This window comes from Acinonyx jubatus, chromosome A3 (genome assembly GCF_027475565.1).
Source record: "Acinonyx jubatus isolate Ajub_Pintada_27869175 chromosome A3, VMU_Ajub_asm_v1.0, whole genome shotgun sequence".
Classification (NCBI taxonomy): domain Eukaryota; kingdom Metazoa; phylum Chordata; class Mammalia; order Carnivora; family Felidae; genus Acinonyx; species Acinonyx jubatus.
This window is the reverse complement of record NC_069388.1, coordinates 117,147,801-117,168,931: the sequence shown is the minus strand read 5'-3', so window position 1 is coordinate 117,168,931 and position 21,131 is coordinate 117,147,801. Positions and strand designations below refer to the sequence as shown.

Genomic DNA, 21,131 nt, shown 5'->3' with positions numbered 1-21,131 from the left:
TGACATGTATATTTTAAGTGACAGTTTTAACAGGCAAATGGTGTTAAACTAATCACCGTGAAACTTGAAAGTGTGATGCTCTCTATGTTTTAGGAAGCTTAAGTAAATTTCTGATTTTTCTTTTATTAATTTTGTGACCCATGTGACTTGCGTAGTTTACTTTCCGTCTTTGACAGTGGCCCAGATGACTGGCATTGGCAGGCAGTTACACTAGGGTTTCTGGTAAATCCTGGTTGTCGAGCTTTTCCAGAGAGAGTGGCGACACGTACCTTCTTCCTCACGTGAAGCCATGGGAGTGGAATCTGCTGGCTGATTCGTTGCAGGGCTTCCACAGTGCAAAATAAATGTAACCTTACTTTCTAACCCACATGCTAGTACTACGCTTTGCTCTTCAATAAACAAATATGCGAGAGATAGTAATCTAGCGGATTTTTCTGGTTTGTTTTTAAGCGGGGACCTGCTCTTAAGACAGAGAGATCTTAAATGAGCTAATATTTAGGGAAGCAGAAAATGTTCTGCCATCTGTAGCCTTCTCACAGGTGGCCAGAGTGAGGAGACTGTGTTGCATTCGGTCAGAAAGGCCGGGATCCCAGAATTGGAAAGTGGCACATGGACTGATTTTAGAATATCTTAACGAGGGCTTATCTCTATAGGAAAGTCCATGTGGACCTAACAGAAGGATTGTGTGGTCCATTCACATTGTCTTACTCTTCACAGAATTGTTTGTAGAAAGGTAGGCTAAACCAAAGTGGTGCTGTTTTTAAAGCTTGTGAATTGGATCATTGCCATAGAGTACCTAATGCTACATGGAACTTAAAGTCAGTATTAAAGATACCAGGATTGGCTAAATGCTGGGGATGCTTTATGGCTCTTTGGCTAAAGTCTTCTCTTGAGCAGTTTCTATGGGTAACCATTAAAATTTGGAATTGATTTTGTTTTTTTATTAAAACATACACAACTCGCCATGAGCCCAAGAGTCTTATATTCTTGACGAGCACTTTTTAATTCCAAGGAGTAAGTTCTTGACCTTAAGTGGAACACGTTTAGTTAGTACTTGATATTACTAACTCGGTACCGGAGGAATGTTCATTTCACAAGATCTGTGAATGTTGCATTTTACATCTGTGTGAAATACTGGTATCATTCAGCATCAGACTTTAACAACTGCTGATTGAAACTGCCCACAGTATTAACATTGTAGGTTTTGTTGTTTAGATAACTTAAACGAAATGAGTCAGCTTTCAGGAGACAAAGACCCAGCTACATGTAATGACATGCTCGTTCCAAAACGTGCCAAGAAAGCAGACTTCAGTGTTGCACTCCAAATTTTAGTTGTTTTATGAAAGTAGCATTTCCTCTGGGTAGTGGGGAAGCAGTGAATTACTGCCCAGGTGCAGACTCCCTGACCCCTACCTCGTCCCCTTCCCCTCCCGTAGGACAAAACAGGTTAAGTTTGTAGCCACCTGTAGGAAAAGAAATGGCTACTTTTCTGAGTAAGGCTTCGTGCCCTGTGACTAAGGACAGGTGGCAGGCATCCTGCCGAATCAGTTAGTACCTTGTGTGGCTCAGACCCGTTGCAGTTTGCTGCGTGTGGTATTCTGGAACAAGGACAGCTCCGTGCCTTCTCCGGTACCTATTAGCAACACCACTTACGCCACTGGAACGTGTGTGCCACAAGCAGAGTGTGTCAGTGAGATAAAGGGGAACACAAAGTCTTTCATTTCCTCTTTCAGATAGTTGAATGGAGCATATTCATAACGGGTCTGTCTAGAACTTGCTGTGTTCGTGGTAAATAATGTAGCATTTATCTGGTTATGTGTGGTGTGTGTATATATACGTATTTAATATGTACACATAGGGTTTCTGCATATCTATGTATGATATATTCATATATACATGCAGTGTGCTCTTGATTATCTGCAAAATGGTACACCCTCGTTAGATTGTCTCTTCCTGTTGACCTGATCGGCACGTAGCCCCTAACTCCGAAGCCTCTTCCTCCTCTAGAGCCACAGTCGTTCCTACTTGCAGTTCATCTCAATCCCCGCGGAAGGCCCTTGTGAAATACATCTCTTTCTGTTTCCCTTCCACCAGGGATTGTGAGCCAGAAAGACAGTTTTTGAAGAAGACGGCTGCTTCCATCAGGTTTGAGTCTTCTGGCTCTGAATGGTGGTGGGGCCCATCCCTGGCCAGAAGGCAGCTCTGGGAGCAGTTGTTGTGCTCAAGAGCTCGAGGGGGGAAGAGATCTAGCTCTTGCAGAAATGGGGCTTCACAACTTGCTTAAAAGTTCCTTATCTGCAGTGTTGTGAAGTCGTAGACAGTTTGGTCCACAAATAGATCCTATCACTGTTACTTTTGCATCGTTGGTGTTACTGTTCCCCGTTGCTGGCCCCGATAATCAAGACCTGACTGTTTTCTTGCCAGTGGATTCTGGAAGCCTTGCCTTCTGAACTGGATTTATGTTTATTTCTGCTGCTGTGAACCCCAAAAGTAATGCAGTAGGTTTTAATTTAAAATTGTTTCATTCTATTATTGATAAATATTTATTGTAATAAAAGTAAAGAGTAAATAATTTTTAAATCCTTTTAACTGTTTTCAGATTGTCTTCTTTATTTTTCCTTGGTAGATGCAAGAGGGGAGGGTGCTCTGAGAAGAATGCTGTCTCAGAATCACTGATTACTTTAGAGCAGCATAGTGCAAGGTTTTTTGTTTTGTGTGTTTAAAGAGTGATCCGCCTGCTTGCTCCTGGGTGTTCTACAACCCTGTGACTTGTTTCAGGAAGCCGAGTACCAGGCAGGTGGCAGTAACAGCTGTTTGTAGTGTCCTGCTCTTGACTGCCCCAGAACTGGGTGCTGGGCAGTGTATGATAATAACTGGGTCACACTTCAATTAGTTGGGAAGGTGGTTGTCTTAAACACATTTTCTCACAGAAAAATGTATGGTGTTAATTTCCCAGGCTAATTCCACAAGAATCTAATGACATACACTTAGTACACCCAAAGTTTAGTTCAGCTTATAAATCACAAGCTTTTATTTTAAAAACCCCTATTTTCTAACATTGCTTCTGAGAATATTTCCTATCTTTTACATCGGAAGTGGTTCCCAGCTCTGGCAGCAGGCATTTAAAGTTTTTGTCTCTAACAGGCTTTGAAGAAGGTGAGGGGAAGATGCCCCGTATTTTGCCCCGGGGCTGCCTCTCCAGCGGTGTGCTTTTAATCCCCTGCGCCACCCAGCCTCTCAGTCGCCCCAGCAGTTCCTCCTGCCCTTCTGTCCGCAAATCTCGAAAACCTAGCGGGTACCTAACACATAGCAGGCACGCACCAGGTAAGCAGCTTGGGTCCGTCCAGGCTTAGACCCTGCACCTCCAAAGCGTCTTTGCTTTTTCTTCCTACTTTGCATCTTTTTTCCTTGCTCCCAAATTTCCTTGAGGAGAACTTGGTATCTGCTCCTTCCACTTGTCTTTTTGCTTTCATTCTGAAAGTTTCTCAAGACCTCCCAAACTTTTAATGCCATGACTGTTTCTTAGTCATGTTCAGCTTGGCGAGCTTTGGCCCAGGGCAAGTTACTTATTTTTTCTAAGCCTCCAATTCTTCGCTTGTAAAATGGGATTAGTAACATTACTGTGATCACGCACATGTGCTGTGAATGATGCACGGAGGTATTTGGCACAGTGGGTGGGTGGTCTGAGGTAGGTGCTCAGTTTCTACTAACATCTAGTTCTCTGTTTTTTTTTTGCCTCTGAACTTTTCCCTAAGCCTGATCACCTACTCATGACTTCCCTTCTTTCCTTCTCTGTGCCATCCTTTGTACCTTTTGTTGTCAGTACATGATGATGGTGAGGCAGTTCCAAAAATAACCTGAAATGAATAAAGTGAGATTGCCTGCTGAGAATCGTAGTAAAATTCACACAAATTGGGAGACAAGAATAAGCCAAGAAATTATGTAAATGTCTGATGAATCCCCAAACCCCAATTAAGGCGATCTGGTGTAATTTTATGGATGTGGAATTAAGTATGTGACTGGACTTGGTATACTAAAATCTAGTCTGGAAAAAGACTGTACGTTGAAGGTAGACGGCCAGCCTGTAGCCTGGCAAAGGAAGCCCATATAGCCAGAAGGGTTTGCATGTATTACCCCAAACTTACCCAGGGATGGGGGTGAAAGGACTTGACCTACCTAGTCTTTGTGGCAAGTTATACCCACCGTGGGCCCTTGAGTTCCTTACAGCCAATCGCACAGCATCAAGAAACTTGCCAGTTATAGTTGGATTCCATTTGTAGATCGGCCACAGACATATGCTGGTCTCAAGCCATAAGTAAACAAGCTTTGTATGTCAATTGCAGTGTCCTGCTCGAATTAGGGTATCCTTTTTTTCTTTCATGAGCTCATTAGTGTAAGTCCATTCTCAAATCAGCTCTGCTTTTGCAGTAGTGCCTACCAAGGCGGACCAGACTCTGGATGCTTGTGAGTCATCACGGCAGACATCACCTACAACCCTCCCCCACATCCCTCTCACCCGTGACATTGGCCTGCTGCAGTCTCTTCAGGATCTCCTGTTACGACCCTTTAAAGAGAACAACACAACTGTTTTATTATGTCAAAAGTGATTTGTTATTTGTAAACTTTTTTTAATTAAAAAAAATTTTTTTTTGAGTTTATTTCAAGAGAGACAGAGTAAGCAGGGAAGGGGCAGAGAGGGAGGGGGAGAGAGATCCCGAGCAGGCTCCACACTGTCAGTGCAGAGAGGGGTGTGGGGCTCAAACTTCCAAACCCGTGAGACCATGACCTTAGCCAAAACTAAGAGTTGGAGGTTCAACCAACTAAGCCACCCAGGTGCCTCGGTAAACTTTTTGTTTAGAATAGAAAGTTAAAACCACCTATAGACCCAGACCCCCCGAGATACCCACTACTTTGTGTTCTTTTTCTTTTCTTGTCAAATCGAAAGCTTTATGAAAGCACTGTATATTTGGGCAAATATACATTTTAATTCTTTCTCCCCCCCCCCCCATGTATTTATTTGAATTCCAATTAGTTAACATGCAGTGTACGATACAGTGATTCAAAACTTGCATATAATGCCCGGTGATCATTACAACAAGTACACTCCTTAATCCCCATCACCTATTAACCACCCCCTCCCCCCACCTTCCCTCTGGTAACCATCTATTTGTTCTCTATATAGTTAAGAGTCTACTTCTTGGTTTGCCCCCCCACCCCACTTTGCTTGTTTGTTTTGTTTCTTAAATTCCACATATGAGAGAAATCATATGATATTTGTCTTTCTGACTTATTTTGCTTAACATAATACTCTATCCATATCGTTGCAAGTGGCAAGGTTTCATTACTTTTATGGCTGAGTAATACTCCATTGTATATATACCACATCTTCTTTTTCCATTCATCAGTTGATGGACACTTGGGCTGTTTCCATAATTTGACTATTGTAGAAAATGCTGCTATGAACAAATTCCAGCTGGTTAACATACAGTGTAATATTAGTTTCAGATGTACAATACAGTGATTCAACACTTGCATACGACACATAGGATACAAAATCAATGTATAGAAATCTGTTGCATTTCTGTATACCAATAATGAAGCAGCAGAAAGAAAAATTGAGGAATCAATCCCATTTACAGTTGCACCAAAACCAATAAGTTACCTAGACATAAACCAAAGAGGAGAAAGACCTATACTCTGAAAACTATAACACAAAGAAAGACATTCCATGCTCCTGGATAGGAAGAACAAAGATTGTTAAAATGTCTATACTACCCAAAGCAATCTACGCGTTTAATGCAATCCCTATCAGAATACCAACAGCATTTTTCACAGAGCGAGAACAAGCAATCCTAAAATTTGTATGGAACCACAAAAGGCCCCGAGTAGCCAAAGCAACCTTGAAAAAGAAAAGCAAAGCTGGAGGCATCACGATTCTGGACTTGAAGTTCTATTACAGAGCTGTAGTCATCAAAACACTATGGTACTGGCATGGAAATCAATGGAACAGAATAGAAAACCCAGAAAACTAGATGGTTGACCCAGAACTAGATGGTCAATTAATCTTCTACAAAGCAGTAAAGAATACTCAATGGGAAAAAGAAGTCTCTTCAACAAATGATGTTGGAAAACTGGACAGCAACACGCAAAAGAAGGTAACTGGACCACTTTCTTGCACCACACACAAACATAAATTCAAACTGGACTAAAGACCTAAATGCGAGAACTGAAACCATAAAGATCCTAGAAGAGAACACAGGCAGTAACTTGATATTGGCCCTGCTTTGTGTTCATTTTTCTCGTGTCGGTACTATATATATTTCAAGTAAAATTTCGATCACATTCCATATACTGGGCTGCATCTCTCCCTCATGTAATATAGCTTTATGCCTTTCTAGGTCAGCCCCATTCTTGGTGGCTGCATTGGCTTCTACCCAATGAAAGCTGGATCAGTTCCCTTACTGATGGATGGACTTTGGGGTCATGCCAGTTTTTTTAATATAATAACTGCAGTGAGCATACAGATACATCTGTGTACCTGTCATTCAGCAAACACTGGTTGAGCACTTACTACACATTAGGTGTTATGCTAGGCGCTATTTGTACAGGGCTGAGTGATGTAATTTTCACCTCTCCAAGGTGGAGCCTCGGGCGTATTATCTCCAGGATAAAAACCACCAACTGGCACCACGTTCTGGATGCCGGTAGGCGGAGCCTGAGGAGGCCTGCGCGCGCACTCCAGCTGCGGGTCAGGTGACTGCACCCTGGCAACGGCTTGTTGCTGGCAACCGGGCGGTGGTCTCGCGGTGTTCCTTAGGCAGCTGCCTGCGGCGGGAGGCACCTGCCATGAATCCGCCTGGGCCCTTGGGGGCCCTGGAGAAGGAGGAGGAACACTCCTCCACCCCGATTCTCGGGCCGTCCATACACTCCGACAACCCTCGGGAGCGGATCCAGGCCCGGCGTCTCCGCATCGCGGCGCGCCTGGAAGCCCGGAGGCGGTGAGCCGGGGGTCCGGGCGGGTCCGCAGGGCGGGGACGAGGCGGGCGCCTTCCTGGGGCGGGAGGTCCTGCGGGGAGGGGCCGGCGGGCCCCACGTGTGAGCGGGACGTGTTTCTCGATGAGATAGGAAAAGTTTCTTCCAGAGCGTTCAAGCAAAGTACGGGATATTAAGACATTCAATACACCTGTAAAGTCAAAGACGGAAATAATAGTCCCTTCAGCACTTTTATTGAGACGCTGCTATGCCATGCACTGTGAGCAATACACTGAAGACACATGCCGTCCGTGACCTGCCCTCAGAGGTCTTTCTTTCCTCCTTCCATCCCAACCTGCCTGCCTTCCACATGCATTTCTGGAGTGGACCTCAGCTGTCACTTCTGCTGGTCCCAGGGGCTTATCTGGTTGTGTGACACACAACCTCGTTCCCTCGTTCCTGAAGGGTCTGAGACTGATAATCATGACCTTCTCAGGCTAGGGTTGTTGCACCTGTCCGTTCACAGACACAGCGGGCTGTCATAAGGGGGTGCCAAGAGGCACCTGCATAATCTTCTGAATTCCTGAACACCTTCACTGCCTAACAGCACTTATACCTTGTCCTGCTGCTCGGGGTCAGCTACCCTACCATGGTGACTTCTTGTCTGCTGGCCATTGGACACAAGGGGCCCAGAGTGGTGTGGCTGTGTTCCAACAAAACTTTATTTATGGACACTGAAATTTGAATGTCGTGTAATGTTCATGTGTCACAAAACATTCTTAGTATTTTGATCTTGCTTTTCTACGTTAGTAAGCTTCACTTTTTAAGAGAAGTTTTAGGCTCACAGCAAAATTGAATGGAAAGCACAGGAATTTCCCATATACCTTCTGCCTCCACACACGCACAGCCTGTCCCACTATCAACATCCCCCACCAGAGTGGTACCTTTGTTACAAATGATGAACCTGCATTGACACGTCATCATTACCCGGTGTTCATAGTTTACATTATAATTCACTCTTGGTGTTCTGTGGATTTGGACAAAGACGGAGTGACAAGTATCTACCATTATAATGTCATACAGAATAGTTTCATTGCCCTACACATCCTTTGTGCTCTGCCTATTCATCTGATCTTTTTCTTTAACCATTAAAAAGTGTAAAATGCATTCTTTGCTTGTGAGCCCTACAAAAACAGGTGGGTCATATTTGACTCACCTGCCAGTCTGAATGTATTGGATCCGTGTGATGTTTTGTGGGATATCTAGATGGTCCTGATCTATTCAGACTATATTTTGACAGCGATTAGAATTAACATGACCCTGTGAATGTGAGGATTATATGAGTATACATTATTATCTATTCCATGTAAATGTGAACTTCCTGATCCTTTTTCCCGACTGAGGTAGAAAATAATACATTTGGCCCGATCAGCGGCCACCTTGTATGTACCTAAGGCCACTCTAATCTGCTCTAGCAAAGATACCACACTTGTGTGGCAGCAGCAATCAGGGCTGCTACTTGGGTGAACTTGCAGTAATGACAATCATTTTCTCAGAGCCATCCAGCTTTCGCAGTGGCCAGGCCCATGACTTAAATGGAGACTTGATAGGGACCACCCCTCCCGCATCCTTGAGATCCCTAAGGGTGACACTAACACCCACCATACCCCCCCGCCCCCCCGCCTTCTGGTTTTTGATTGTTTTTATGTACTCAGGTGCAGTTGTAGAGGTGTCCATTTGTCCTTCCCTGCCATGATAACTCTTACAGGTCAAGGACTAATGTGGGAATTTCTCAAATTTCTAAGTATGTTAAGGTCACTCTGGTTGCTCTTTGAAGGAGTAGTTGGAGAAGCCAGAAGTGCAAGTAAGGAGACCAGTTGGGAAGCAGTTGCATTGGTCCAGGTGAGGGATGGCTGGTCTGGACTAGTTAGTGGCAGTGGGTTTGGAGAGAAAGCGGATGTTACTCAAGACATATTTTAGAGCTTAAATTTCTTGGATTTAACTGATTTTGGATATGCTGGTCAGAGATCGGGGAAAAAACAAGAATGGCTTGAACAGCTAAGTAGATGGTAGTGCCTTTCATTGAGATAATGAAGACAGTGATGGGGAAAGTGAGGCAGGATTTGGAAATCAAGAGTTTGGCTTTGGACATATTAAGTTAAGCTGGATTTGGGGAAGGCATTAAAACCTAGCGATCCATTAGACAGTTGGACGTGGGTCTTAAACTCAGAAGAGGATTCTGGATTAGGGATGTCAGTTAAAAGAGTCAGCATTATGATTGTATTTAAAACCATGGGAATGGATTAAATTACACTGGAAAAGAGGATAAAAAGAGATGAGAAGAGAGCTCAGGCCACGCCCTAGGAAAGGTCTGCATTTAGAAATGGATAGAAAAGGAAACTCTGGCAAAGGGCTGTCTCCATTTTATAAGGATGACACAGAGGGGCCAGTTGGTGCTCGTGGGAAATAAGTGATGTGCACCTAATTTAACACCTGGAGCCGGTAATTTTTATAACACAGCTAATAATAATAGCCTGGAAAGAAAAGCAGACAGTGAACGTTTTCTTTGACTGAACTATGAATATAAACAGGCCAGCAAAATAATTCTACAAATAAAAGTAAAATTCGCAATACGAAATAAGAAAATAGCAATGGATCAACACCTTTTAATTATGTTAATGTATTTTTTTTTTGGCGGCGGAGAGGGGGAGGAAGAAAAGAACACGAAGAAAAGTTTCCACAAGTGTTTTCAAAAGAATTCCGCAAGATGTAGAGACATGATGGTACATAAATGGCAGAACTGAGCTAACTCGGCTACGTGCATGGCTGTCACAGGCCAACTCTATTCTCCTTCTCCATGTTCTGTGAATTAACTTCCTTGTTAGTTTAAAGGATAACAGATAGAAAGGTGCTATATCGAAGCCTACACATATATTATTAAAAGTCAACAGTAACTGCAGACATTGTTTAGAACTTAGTGCAACAAAAGATTTTTCAGAAAAGAGTGTTTTCATCACTGATCTTGTTTTGTTCCTGGCACACGTTGGTAATAAAAAGCGGACTTTTAGTCCCTTGTATTGTTTTAAATTATTTAGAGGCTCCTTGACTGCCTCTGGTGCCCACTGCCCTAGTTGCTTGGGTCTTGATATGCCACGGAGGTGGAGCTTTTGGGAAGAAGCTGTTAACAGAATCAAATGTCATATAAAAATAACAGAATTAATAGGCTAAAGCTCCTGAAAATCCCAATCTCTACCGTCTCAGTTGAAATTTGAAATTCCTGGGAGATGTGATTCTGGAGTAAAACTGACAGATGGAACACATACATTTATCTTGGATCTCTATCAAAACTCCATTAGCGTGACATTTAAAGGGATTAAATAAAAAAGACATAAACCCACGAAATCAAGCAAAACAGAAGGACTCAATAGCAACAACACTTCGGGAGCTGAGAAGCGTAAGGACAGATGGTAGATGGCTTAGCAGATTCAAGAATATGGAAATATAAACTGGTAGTGAGGAAAGCTGAGCGCCCCCTTGATTTACTCTGCAGTAAGTCTGCAAAAGGCCAGGAGATCGGAAGCATCACCTTCATATGGAAGAAGAGGAGAAGAAGGGGGCTAAAATAAGGTTTGGAAAGTTAATAGTTGGGTGTCAAGAACCTTTTTCCCACCTTGCACAAAAGACTGGGAGTCTGGAGGAAGTAAAATGGAGGATCTGTGGTTTGGGGCATGCTGGACAGAGAAGAGGCAAGAGCATTGTCCTCAAAGCAAACGGAGGCACCTGGGTGGCTCAGTCGGCTGAGCGTCTGACTCTTGATTTTGGCTCAGGTCATGATACCAGAGTCATGGGATCGAGCTCTGTGTCTGGCCGAGCATAGAGCCTACTTAAGATTCTCTCTCTCTCTCTCTCTCTCTCTCTCTCTCTCTTCTGCCCCCCTCTCCTCACACACACCCACTCTCTTTCTCTCAAATAAAAAAGAATTAAAAAAAAAAAGCAAGGGGGTTCTGTGACCATGTGCACACTGGAGATGAGACCTTGCTTTCCTTCTGCCCATTCCGGAAATTTGGGCAGTTGGAGCTTCACCTCGCAGGCAGGAGATTGACATCTCTCTGTAGAACCTGACCAGCCTGCAAGGAAGGATTTAAAGGCACTGAAAGCCAGATTTGCACACCAGGCCATCCAAGTAGATTGTCCTGCACTGAAGTTCACTGTTAAGCTACACCCTTGCATTCAGAGCTTTCGTTCAGCTTTTCAGTCTTATGGGGATAAGGTAGCCAATGATTTCTAGATGTCTGAGGAAAGTCTTTACCATGAAAGGTAGACACCAAAATGAACACACAGAAAAAGCAACTTAGAGGAACTTGAGACTATGTAGGAAGAAAGGGCAGTCAATACTGATGCAACAGCCTATCATTAAGATGATCCAAGGAGAAAAAAGAAATGATATTGCAACCATGGAACAAGAATGGGATGCTGTTGAAAGAACAAAATAGAGCTCTTAGAAATTGAAAAATGTGATAGAAATGGAAAACTCTAGAAGGGTTGGGTAGTAAAGGTCGTGGAATCACATAGAAGATAGAGCAAAAAGAGAAACCAGTAGAAAAAAGATTTTTGAAAATTAGAGGACTAGTCCAGGAGATCTAGTATTGCTTTCTATTCTTTAAATGTTTATTTTTGAGCGAAAGGGAGAGAAAGTGTGAGTGGGGGAGAGGCAGAGAGAGAAGGGCCAGAGGATCCAAAGGGGGCTCTGCGCTGACAGCAGAGAGCCTGATGAGTGGTTCAAACTCGAGAACCGAGCCATGAGATCATGACCTGAGCCAAAATCGAACACTTAACCAACTGAGCCACCCAGGTGCCCCTAGTATCTCCTTTCTGGATCCTTAAAGAAAGGGCAGAGCAAACAGAGGGGAGGAAATTATCGCTGAAAGTATTTGAGACAATTTATTAGAACTGAAGTTTATGAGTTTTCCAGCTGGTGGGGAACACCTGACTGAGCATGTGCAGCCAATGGATGAAAGTAGACCCGCGCACAGGCACACCATCGAGAAAGTTCAGTGTTACCAAGAAAACCCAAGTTTCAGCTGCCTGTAGCTTGAAAAGCCAATACTCAAGAGACAAGTTTTGACTGGAAAAGAATATGAGCTTTATTCAGAGGGCTGGCCACCTGGGGAGAGGGCAGACTCTAGTTCAAAAACCACGTCAGGTTTCTGCCTGGCCCAAAGATTTTTAGAGTAACTTTAGCGCAGTGAATCAGTAAAAGGAGAACACAGTGGTCCCTAACACTTCTTCATTGTGAGCAGATGCAATAGTGCCAGCGAGACGTTATCATGGCAGTGAGAGGTCAGAGGTGGTGCCTGGGGTGGAGGGGTGGGGGAAGGTTGTGTGAGAGGGTTTGGTCCAGAGTCTTTCTAGGAAACAGTGCAATGCATAATCTATAGATACACAAAGAAAGGTTTAATTAATCGATCACTCAGGCTAAAGGAGCTTGCTAAAATGTAAAGACTACTAAGGTGGCTGGAGGGGCCGAGGCAGTGGCTTCAAGAGCACTGAGAACCAAGAGAAGGAGCCTACAAGTTTCCAGAGTGGAAACAACTGTCACATGCAAAGAAAGGATTAAGAAACAGGGCGACTTCAGGTTTTTGAAGTAGCAATGATTTCCAACCCAGCCAAACAATCAATGAAGTTCCAATTTTTTTACTCCTGAGAAGGGACTTTGATTGGTCAGGAGGTGGGATATTCAAGAAGATGGCAGCTCCATTGAGACCACATGTATGGCAGCAGTGAGGAAGCAGTTTCCCGAAAGAGGGATTCCACTCAAACCCGAGGAGAGAGAAGCCTGGGACAACTCCTTTGGAATATGCTAGGTCAGCATCAAACAATAGAAATACAACATGAGGGGCGCCTGGGTGGCTCAGTTGGTTGAGCAACCGGCTCGCAGCTCAGGTCATGATCTCATGGTTCGTGAGTTCGAGCCCCGCATGGGGCTCTGTGCTGGTGGTGCAGAGCCTGCTTGGGATTTTCTCTCTCCCTTCTTTCTCACTCCTACCCCACTTGTTCTCTCTCTCAAAATAAATAAATAAACTTTTTAAAAAAGGCATACAATATGAGCCACATATGTAATTAAAATTTTATGCTGAACCAAGCTTATAAGTAAATTTCTCAAAACACAAAACAAAAAATTTTTCTAGTAGCCCCATTAAAGTGAACAAAAGAGGTGCAATGAAATTTTGTAATTTGTTTATTTAATCTTCTATATAAAAATATTGTTTTAACATGTGATCAGTATAAAGCATATTGAGATAGTTTGCTTTTTTTGTTTGTTTGTTTTTCATTCAAAGTCTCCAAAATCCATGTAGTTTGTATTTTATACTCACAGCATATTTCGGTTTGGATCAGCCGGCTACCATATTGGACAGTGGTTACCATGTTGGACAGTGCAGTGCTAGGAAAGTTAAAAATGATAAGTAAAAGGAAGCAATGGGATTCACGTTAAAACTAGGTAATAAGAGTTGGTAGCATAGTTATTTTTCTTTCTGGAGCACTGGTCTTTGCTTCAGGAAGTTGTTGGAAGGCTTTTTAAATAGAGTTGGTAATTAATTGGTGGTTTAAGTAGAAAGTCAAGAGAATGAGTGCATTTTGTCTGATAATGGGAAAGCCATTAACCTGCCACGTCTGAAGACCTGAGTAAAATGGAACAGTTAGTTTTCTTAGTAATGGCAAAGAGTAGGTTCAATAAGAACAGGGAAGTGAATGAAATGACAAGAAAGAAAATGAGTTTTTGGTTCGATTTGGAGTTGGGGGGTGGTGGTAGCTCAACTCCAGATTTCAAAAATGATGTAACACTATGTAGAGCTGTGCTGAACTTTGAACAAGGGAGTGGAAATGGAAGTCAGTATTAGGGAAAAAATTTAAGAGTCGCCTGGATGACTCAGTTGGTTGAGCATTTTTTTAATTCTTTTTATTTTATATGTATATAATTTATTGTCATATTGGTTTTCATACAATACCCAGTGCTCATCCCAACAGGTGCCCTCCTCAATGCCCATCACCCACTTTCCCCTCTACCCCACCCCCCATCAACCCTCAGTTTGTTCTCTGTATTTAAGAGTCTCTTATGGTTTGCCTCCCTCCCTAACTTTTTTTTTTCTTTCCCCTCCCCCATGGTCTTCTGTTAAGTTTCTCAGGATCCACATATGAGTGAAAACATATGGTATCTGTCTTTCTCTGCCTGACTTATTTCACTTAGCATAATACCCTCCAGGTTCCATCCACATTGCTGCAAATGGCATGATTTCATTCTTTCTCATTGCCAAGTAGTATTCCACTGTATATATAAACCACATCTTCTTTATCCATTCATCAGTTGAAGGACATTTAGGCTCTTTTCATAATTTGGCTATTGTTGAAAGTGCTGCTATAAACATTGGGGTACAAGTGCCCCTATGCATCGGCACTCCTGTATCCCTTGGGTAAATTCCTAGCAGTGCTATTGCTGGGTCGTAGGGTTGATCTATTTTTAATCTTTTGAGGCACCTCCACACTGTTTTCCAGAGTGGCTGTACCAGTTTGCATTCCCACCAGCAGTGCAAGAGGGTTCCCATTTCTCCACATCCTCGCCAGCATCTATAGTCTCCTGATTTGTTCATTTTGGCCACTCTGACTGGCGTGAGGTGGTATCTGAGTGTGGTTTTGATTTGTGTTTCCCTGATGAGTGACATTGAGCATCTTTTCATGTGCCTGTTGGCCATCTGGATGTCTTCTTTAGAAAAGTGTCTATTCATGTCTTTTTCCCATTTCTTCACTGGATTGTTTGTTTTTCGGGTGTGGAGTTTGGTGAGTTCTTTATAGATTTTGGATACTAGCCCTTTATCTGATATGTCATTGAACATCTGACTCTTGATTTCAGCTCGGGTCATGTTGTGGCTCACGAGATCGAGCCTGGAGTTGGGCTCTGAGCTGAGTGTGAAGCCTGCTTGGGATTCTTTCTCTTCCTCTGTCCTACATCTCTTTCTTTTTCTCCCTCTTTCTCCTTCAAAATAAATAAATAAACATTTAAAAAAAAGAAAAGAAAAAAGGGGCTCTTGGGTGGCTCAGTCATTAAGTGTCTGACTCTTGATTTCAGGTCAGGTCATGATCTCCTGGTCTGTGGGTTTGAGTCCCATGTCCGGCTCTGTGCTGCCAGCTCAGAGCCTGGAGCCTGCTTCAGATTCTCTGTCTCCCTCTCTCTCTGCCCCTCCCCCACTTATGCGCGCTCTCTCTCTCTCTCTCTCTCTCTCTCTCTCTCTCTGTCCCTCTCTCCCTCCCTATCTCTCAAAAATAAACATTTAAAAAAATCAAGAAAAAAATGAGACAAAGGGATCTGCTTATTTCATTGTGGATGAGATGCTAAGATGATGGTTTCATTTTTCTTTCTTTTTTTTTTTAGAGGATTTTTAAAAAGGTTGTTTATTTTGAGAGAGAGAGAGAGAGAGAGAGAGAGAGAGAGAGAGAGAGAGAGAGCATGTACAAGTAGGGGAGGGGCAGGGAGAGAGGGAGAGAGGGAGAGAGAGAATCCCAGGCAAGCTCCACGCTGTCATGGCAGAACCTAATGTGGGGCTCGATCTCATGAACCCTGAGATCATGACCTGAGCCAAAATCAAGAGTCATGGACTTAACCAACTGATCCACCCAGATGCCCCATCATTTGTCTTAAGGCAGTACTGGGAGTCCTGGTGGTCACTGTTCGCCAGAGGAGAGAGTGGACCTCCATGCTGTAATGGTGTGGTTGGTGGGGTCATGCCCCCATGCCTCCTCTAAAGAAGCCCATAATCTAGAACCTTGTTTTACCCCCTCCGCTTTGGTCTCATTTTCTGATTAACACACACGCACACACATGTACACACTGTTTGTAAAATTCAAGTAATACAAAAATATAGAAAATAGAAGTCCTCAGTAAAGTTCCCTTTCCTTAAATAACTACTGTCACCTTCCAAAAATATTCCTATGTGTACATAAGCCTACTTTAAAAAGAAAATTGATGTTATAGTTTACATATTGTTCTACAACTGGCTCTTTTTACTTAACTATTGTGGACATCTTTGCTTACTGCTAGATATCACATAGTACTCTTTATAGGCTACAAAATACTTTCTTCTATTGGCTCCTAAACTCTTAAACAGGCCGGTATTGATATGTGTGTAAGAATGTTTCCATATTCCTGCTAGTGTAGTCAGTGCTGTAATAATCATTCTGCACGTTTTTCAGAGTACTTGCACAGATTTCTTCGAGTTCTTTCTGTAGAGAATTCTTGACGGTTGGGTCAGAGGGGAGGCATATTTAAGTTTGCGATAAATCTTGCCAAGGCACCTTTTAGACACACTGTTACAGTTCACACCCTCAGCCGTGGAGTGATAAGAATAGTTGGGCACCCACACCATAGCCCACATCTGATGTTATTAATCACCTTTTAAATGTTTTCTCGTCTGATGGGAATGCAAGCTGGTGCAGCCACTCTGGAAAACAGTATGGAGGTTCCTCAAAAAACTAAAAATAGAACTACCCTACGACCCAGCATTGCACTACTGGGCATTTATCCAAGGGATACAGGTGTGCTGTTTTGAAGGGACGCATGCACCCCAATGATTACAGCAGCACTATCAACAATAGCCAAAGTATGGAAAGAGGCCAAATGTCCATCGATGGATGAATGGATAAAGAAGATACACACACACACACACACACACACACACACACACACACACACACACACAATGGAATATTACTCGGCAATCAAAAAGAATGAAATCTAGGGGCGCCTGGGTGACTCAGTCAGTTAAGCGTCCAACTTCGGCTCAGGTCATAATCTCACAGTCCATGAGTTCGAGCCCTGCGTCGGGCTCTGTGCTGACAGCTCAGAGCCTGGAGCCCATTTCAGATTCTGTGTCTCCCTCTCTCTCTGCTCCTCCCCTGTTCATGTTCTGTCTTTCTCTGTCTCAAAAATAAATAAACGTTAAAAAAAAAAAGAATGAAATTTTGCCATTTGCAACTGCATAGATGGAACTGGAGGGTATCATGCTAAGTGAAATTAGTCAGAGAAAGAAAAATCCTATGACTTCACTCATAGGAGGACTTTAAGAGACAAAACAGATGAACATAAGGGAAGGGAAACAAAAATAATATAAAAACAGGGAGGGGGACAAAACAGAAGAGACTCATAAATATGGAGAACAAACTGAGGGTTACTGGAGGGGTGGTGCGGCTAAATGGATAAGGGGCACTAAGGAATCTACTCCTGAAATCATTGTTGCACTATATGCTAACTAATTTGGATGTAAATTTTAAAAAATAAAAAATAAAATTAAAATAAATAAAAAAAATCTTTTCTTGTCTGATATGGAGAGAAATAATACCTCACAGGCTTTTCAATTTCATTTCTCTGGTTCTGCGTGAAGTTGAACATATTCCCAAATGTCTGTTTACTATGTGTGTTTCTTCTGTAAAATCCTTGTCCACATCCTTTGCCGGTTTTTCTAATTGGTATTTTATCTTTTTTGTATTGATTTGAAGGAGCCCATACTACTTTCTAGGTGGCAAAATTTTGTTAAGTATCTTTTACTGGTTTATGCCTTGATTTTCAAGAAGAGTTTTAAATGTTAGGAAGTAAAGTCTTTCAATTTCCCTCCCCCCGCCTTTAGTCTTACTCTCAGATGGGTTCCCTCCTGTGTTTACTTCTAGTGTTTTTATAATTGCATGTTTTGAAAATATTTAACTTTTTATCCATGTGGGATGTATTTTTGTATATGGCGTGACGTGCTGTGGAAACTCTAAATATAGAATCTATGTACTAGAAATAACTTCAGTTTTTCCACTGTCTCCCATCATAGGGAAGCACTTGGAGAATATTTAGATGGAAAGAAAGAGAGTGAGGAAGATCAAAGCAAGAGCTACAAGCAGAAAGAAGAAAGCAGACTGGTATGAGCTGGGTGGCAGATGGGTCCCATCAGCCTGGGACACTAGGGAGCTGGGTGTGATGTCATGGCTTTCGTACTTTGCTAGAAGAATCTCAATAGAGATCCCATGTTCCTGCCTGTAGGCGGAAGTGAATTTGAACCTTTCCCATTTTGAGAGCTCTCTAGGAGTGAGCTTTCATGTTATCTGATGGACTGTTCATAAGCTCAAGTCCAAATGTTTAGGCTGCCCATTCAGGGCCTACCATTCCCATCCTAATTTCACAGTCTTCGGTCCCACTGGTACCTACCTTGGGCCTTGGCTCTGGCTTGGCTGATCCACTCGCTGACCTCCAGTGGGGCTCTGCTCTTCCGGTTGTGTGCCTCTGATCATCCAGAACGCTAAGCCCCTCCTCTCCTCTCTTCCCCCCTCTCCTCTACCTTTCTTTTCTCATCTCCTCTCATCAGGATGCCTTCCCGTATTTCAAGACCATCTCAAGTCCCAACTTGATACACGTCCAATACTTCTTTGTGCCACGCCTTTAATTTTAGACCATTTTCTCCCTTCTGTGACTTCAAATGTGTGTGCCTGCAGTGTCCCCAGTGTGTACACTATGTATGCCTGTGGAGTAGTACAGAGTTCGGACTCCATATCAAAAGAAATTTGTTGATGGCTCTCCCACGGCAATGCCAGGGCTCCTGGGATACTTAATAAAGGACTTGGAACAAGAGGTGCAGGAAGAATAAACAACAGTTGCAAACAGCAAGAAGAACTGGCAAAGTACTGCGTTTAATTAATTGCTAAATGAATATCAGAGGCACTGGGACTGTAGGAATTGGGGTAAGGAGGAGGGCTCCCCAAGGGGGGGCTGATTGGGAAAGGTTATATGGAGAAAGTGGGATGTGGGCTGCGTCTTGGGAAAAAAAGTGGGACTGAGAAAAACAGAGAGGAGAGAGATGATTCCTGGCAGAAATCAAAGTGCACTTGGAGAAAAAAAATATTCAACTTACTGCAGGTCATTACAGAGCATAGAGATACACGGAGAGCACTGCACGGTATGGTGTTAAGGATAAGATACTTTACGGCCGTGGAAAGAAGACCGCAGTGCTGTGTGCTTTTGTTCCAGATCTGGTGCTTCCTGTGAAATAGAGTCACGCCATGTGTTTTTACTGATGTTACTTCATCAAAGGGTCGAGGATCTCTGGGCATTGCTGGTTAGGATAAAAAGGATATTGTATTAATCTGGAATGTACTGTTATAGTTTCTACTGATATGATCTTGAAACTACTGACACGCGGTTCATCCTGAGCACTCTTTGAGCGTAAACCAGAAGAGATAATATTGTTTTCATTAGTAGTTTCTCCAGCTCCCTTTCACTTGGGACTTAAGTCATGTAATGTGTTGGCATAGAAAAGAAATGTATAAAAACCAAATGCTCCCTTCCTCAATATCCAGATATTAATCACCACTTTTGCCCTAAGACTTGGACAGGAAGGGCCCCTGTCGTTGGCTTTGCATCTTATCAATCATTTTTAACCGGTGGTTCTTTTGTTTCCTGTTTAATCTGGGTCTGCTCCAATTTTATAAAGATGTCTTTCCAAGTTTTCTCTTAGCAGCTTTATTGTTCTATCATTTACATTTTGGTCCATAATCTATCTAGAATTGATTTTTTTTTTAATGTTTATTTTTGAGACAGAGAGAGACAGAGCATGAACGGGTGACCATGATCACGAGATCATGACCTGAGCTGAATGCTTAACCTTAAGACTGAGCTACCCAGGTGCCCCAATAAAAGTACAGTTGGTTTTTATATAGTGACCTGATGTTCAGTTAACCCTGTCAAATTCACTTGTTAATTCTAAGAGTTTACCTGTGGTTTCTTTTGTTTGTGTGTTTATTTTTTACATACAGAATCGTATCGTCTGAAAGTGACAGTTTTAGCTTTTCCTAGGTCTGTTGATCTGTTGGTGACTGTAGCATTTTCAGTTTTACTTTGAGTCTGAGATACTCGATGCAGAAATTTCTCATGTTTGCATCGTCTGAGCAGACAACAGAGAATCGCTCAAAACTACAGGAAAGCCTTTACTTCCGTAGGCATGGAAAACCATTTAGTACCAGTGATAAAACTGCAGCCATTTAAAAAAAAGTCTGGAATACCCCGGATATCCAGGTGAAGGCTCCATTCTGTATTCAATAAAAGTGCATTTCCAGATGTCTTTAGAAGGATGAGATGAGATAGAACCTCTGATCGTCTCAATGACTCCTTCGTGCGGTGATGTTTATTGGTTCTCGTTCAGAAACGATTTGAGAGCTGGAGAATTTGTGAGTTCCAAAACAGACTTGGAAAAACCCAGGCATAGCCTAAGGATACCTGAACTTTTTGTTGAAAGCGCGTGGTCACCCAAAGGCCAGGAGTAAAGACACGGAGTGTGGAATTCAAAGAGGGATTTAATGGGGGGGTGGGGGGGGTCCGACTCGCAAACTTCCTGAGCCATTATTGGCGACAGCGGGGCGGCCAGCAGCAGCTTTTCTCTCCTGTTTCAGAGACTCTCAGAAGATCCCACGTAACATGAGCTGAAACCTGGAAGCTCATTCCCTTGGCTTACTTAATAGTTCGGAGCATAAGTACACTGTCCAGGGCTGATATGGGGGCTCCTGAATACTGGGGCCCTCATCTCCTGCCTGTCCTTAGGTGGCTTTCATCTGCCCATCGCGTCGTGCTCGAGCGCCACACGCCAGCTCGGGAGAAGGGGGGATGGGGCAGCAGAGGGTACGCCTCCTCCCTTCACCGCACGATTCAGAAGCAGCACACATCACTCAGGCTCGTGTCCTGTTGATCGGACTGTATTCTAGCGGCAGAGGAGGTTGGGAAGTGTACCCACTTGGGGAGGCCAAATGTCCAGCTAACGTCGGGGGTTCTGTTACTCAAGAGGAGGGATGTCGGAGGATGACTGCCATTTTCTGCCTCACCCCTCCCGCTGAATTCTCAGAAAGACCCCTGGCCGTCACTCACTTTGGAGGCGTACCGGGGGCGAGTGCTGAGATGCGCCCGGAGGACCCGCCGGCGTGCAGGTTGGCTGGTCCACACTCTAACGAGAATACACAGCGGTGCCTCCGGAGTCACGTGTGCTGTGAAATCATCAGCCCTGACACCACACCCCAGACATCCTGAGGGAAATGGATTGCCAAATAGACGCTACTCTTAAGGGTCTTAAGGTAGCTTTTGATCCCTG

General features: G+C 43.3%; 1 protein-coding gene across 7 annotated transcripts in view; it reads left to right on the top strand.

Annotated features, from left to right (window-relative positions):
• Window positions 1-5: 5 nt before the first annotated feature.
• DRC1 (dynein regulatory complex subunit 1) overlaps window positions 6-21,131 on the top strand; it is a 47,544-nt gene continuing 26,418 nt past the window's right edge. For 3 of the 7 annotated variants that reach the window (XR_008289618.1, XM_053201126.1, XM_053201123.1), the window contains exons 1-2: window positions 6,039-6,998; window positions 17,835-17,922. Coding sequence is in view for 5 of the 7 variants with exons in the window: in XM_053201126.1 (XP_053057101.1) it covers window positions 6,847-6,998; window positions 17,835-17,922 (240 nt within the window). In the remaining 2 variants the exon portion in view is untranslated. Of the gene's footprint in view, window positions 3,325-6,038; window positions 6,999-17,834; window positions 17,923-19,674; window positions 21,115-21,131 lie in introns of those variants that run through there. The other 4 variants (XM_053201124.1, XM_027033376.2, XM_053201127.1 and 1 more) reach the window with 3 other exon arrangements.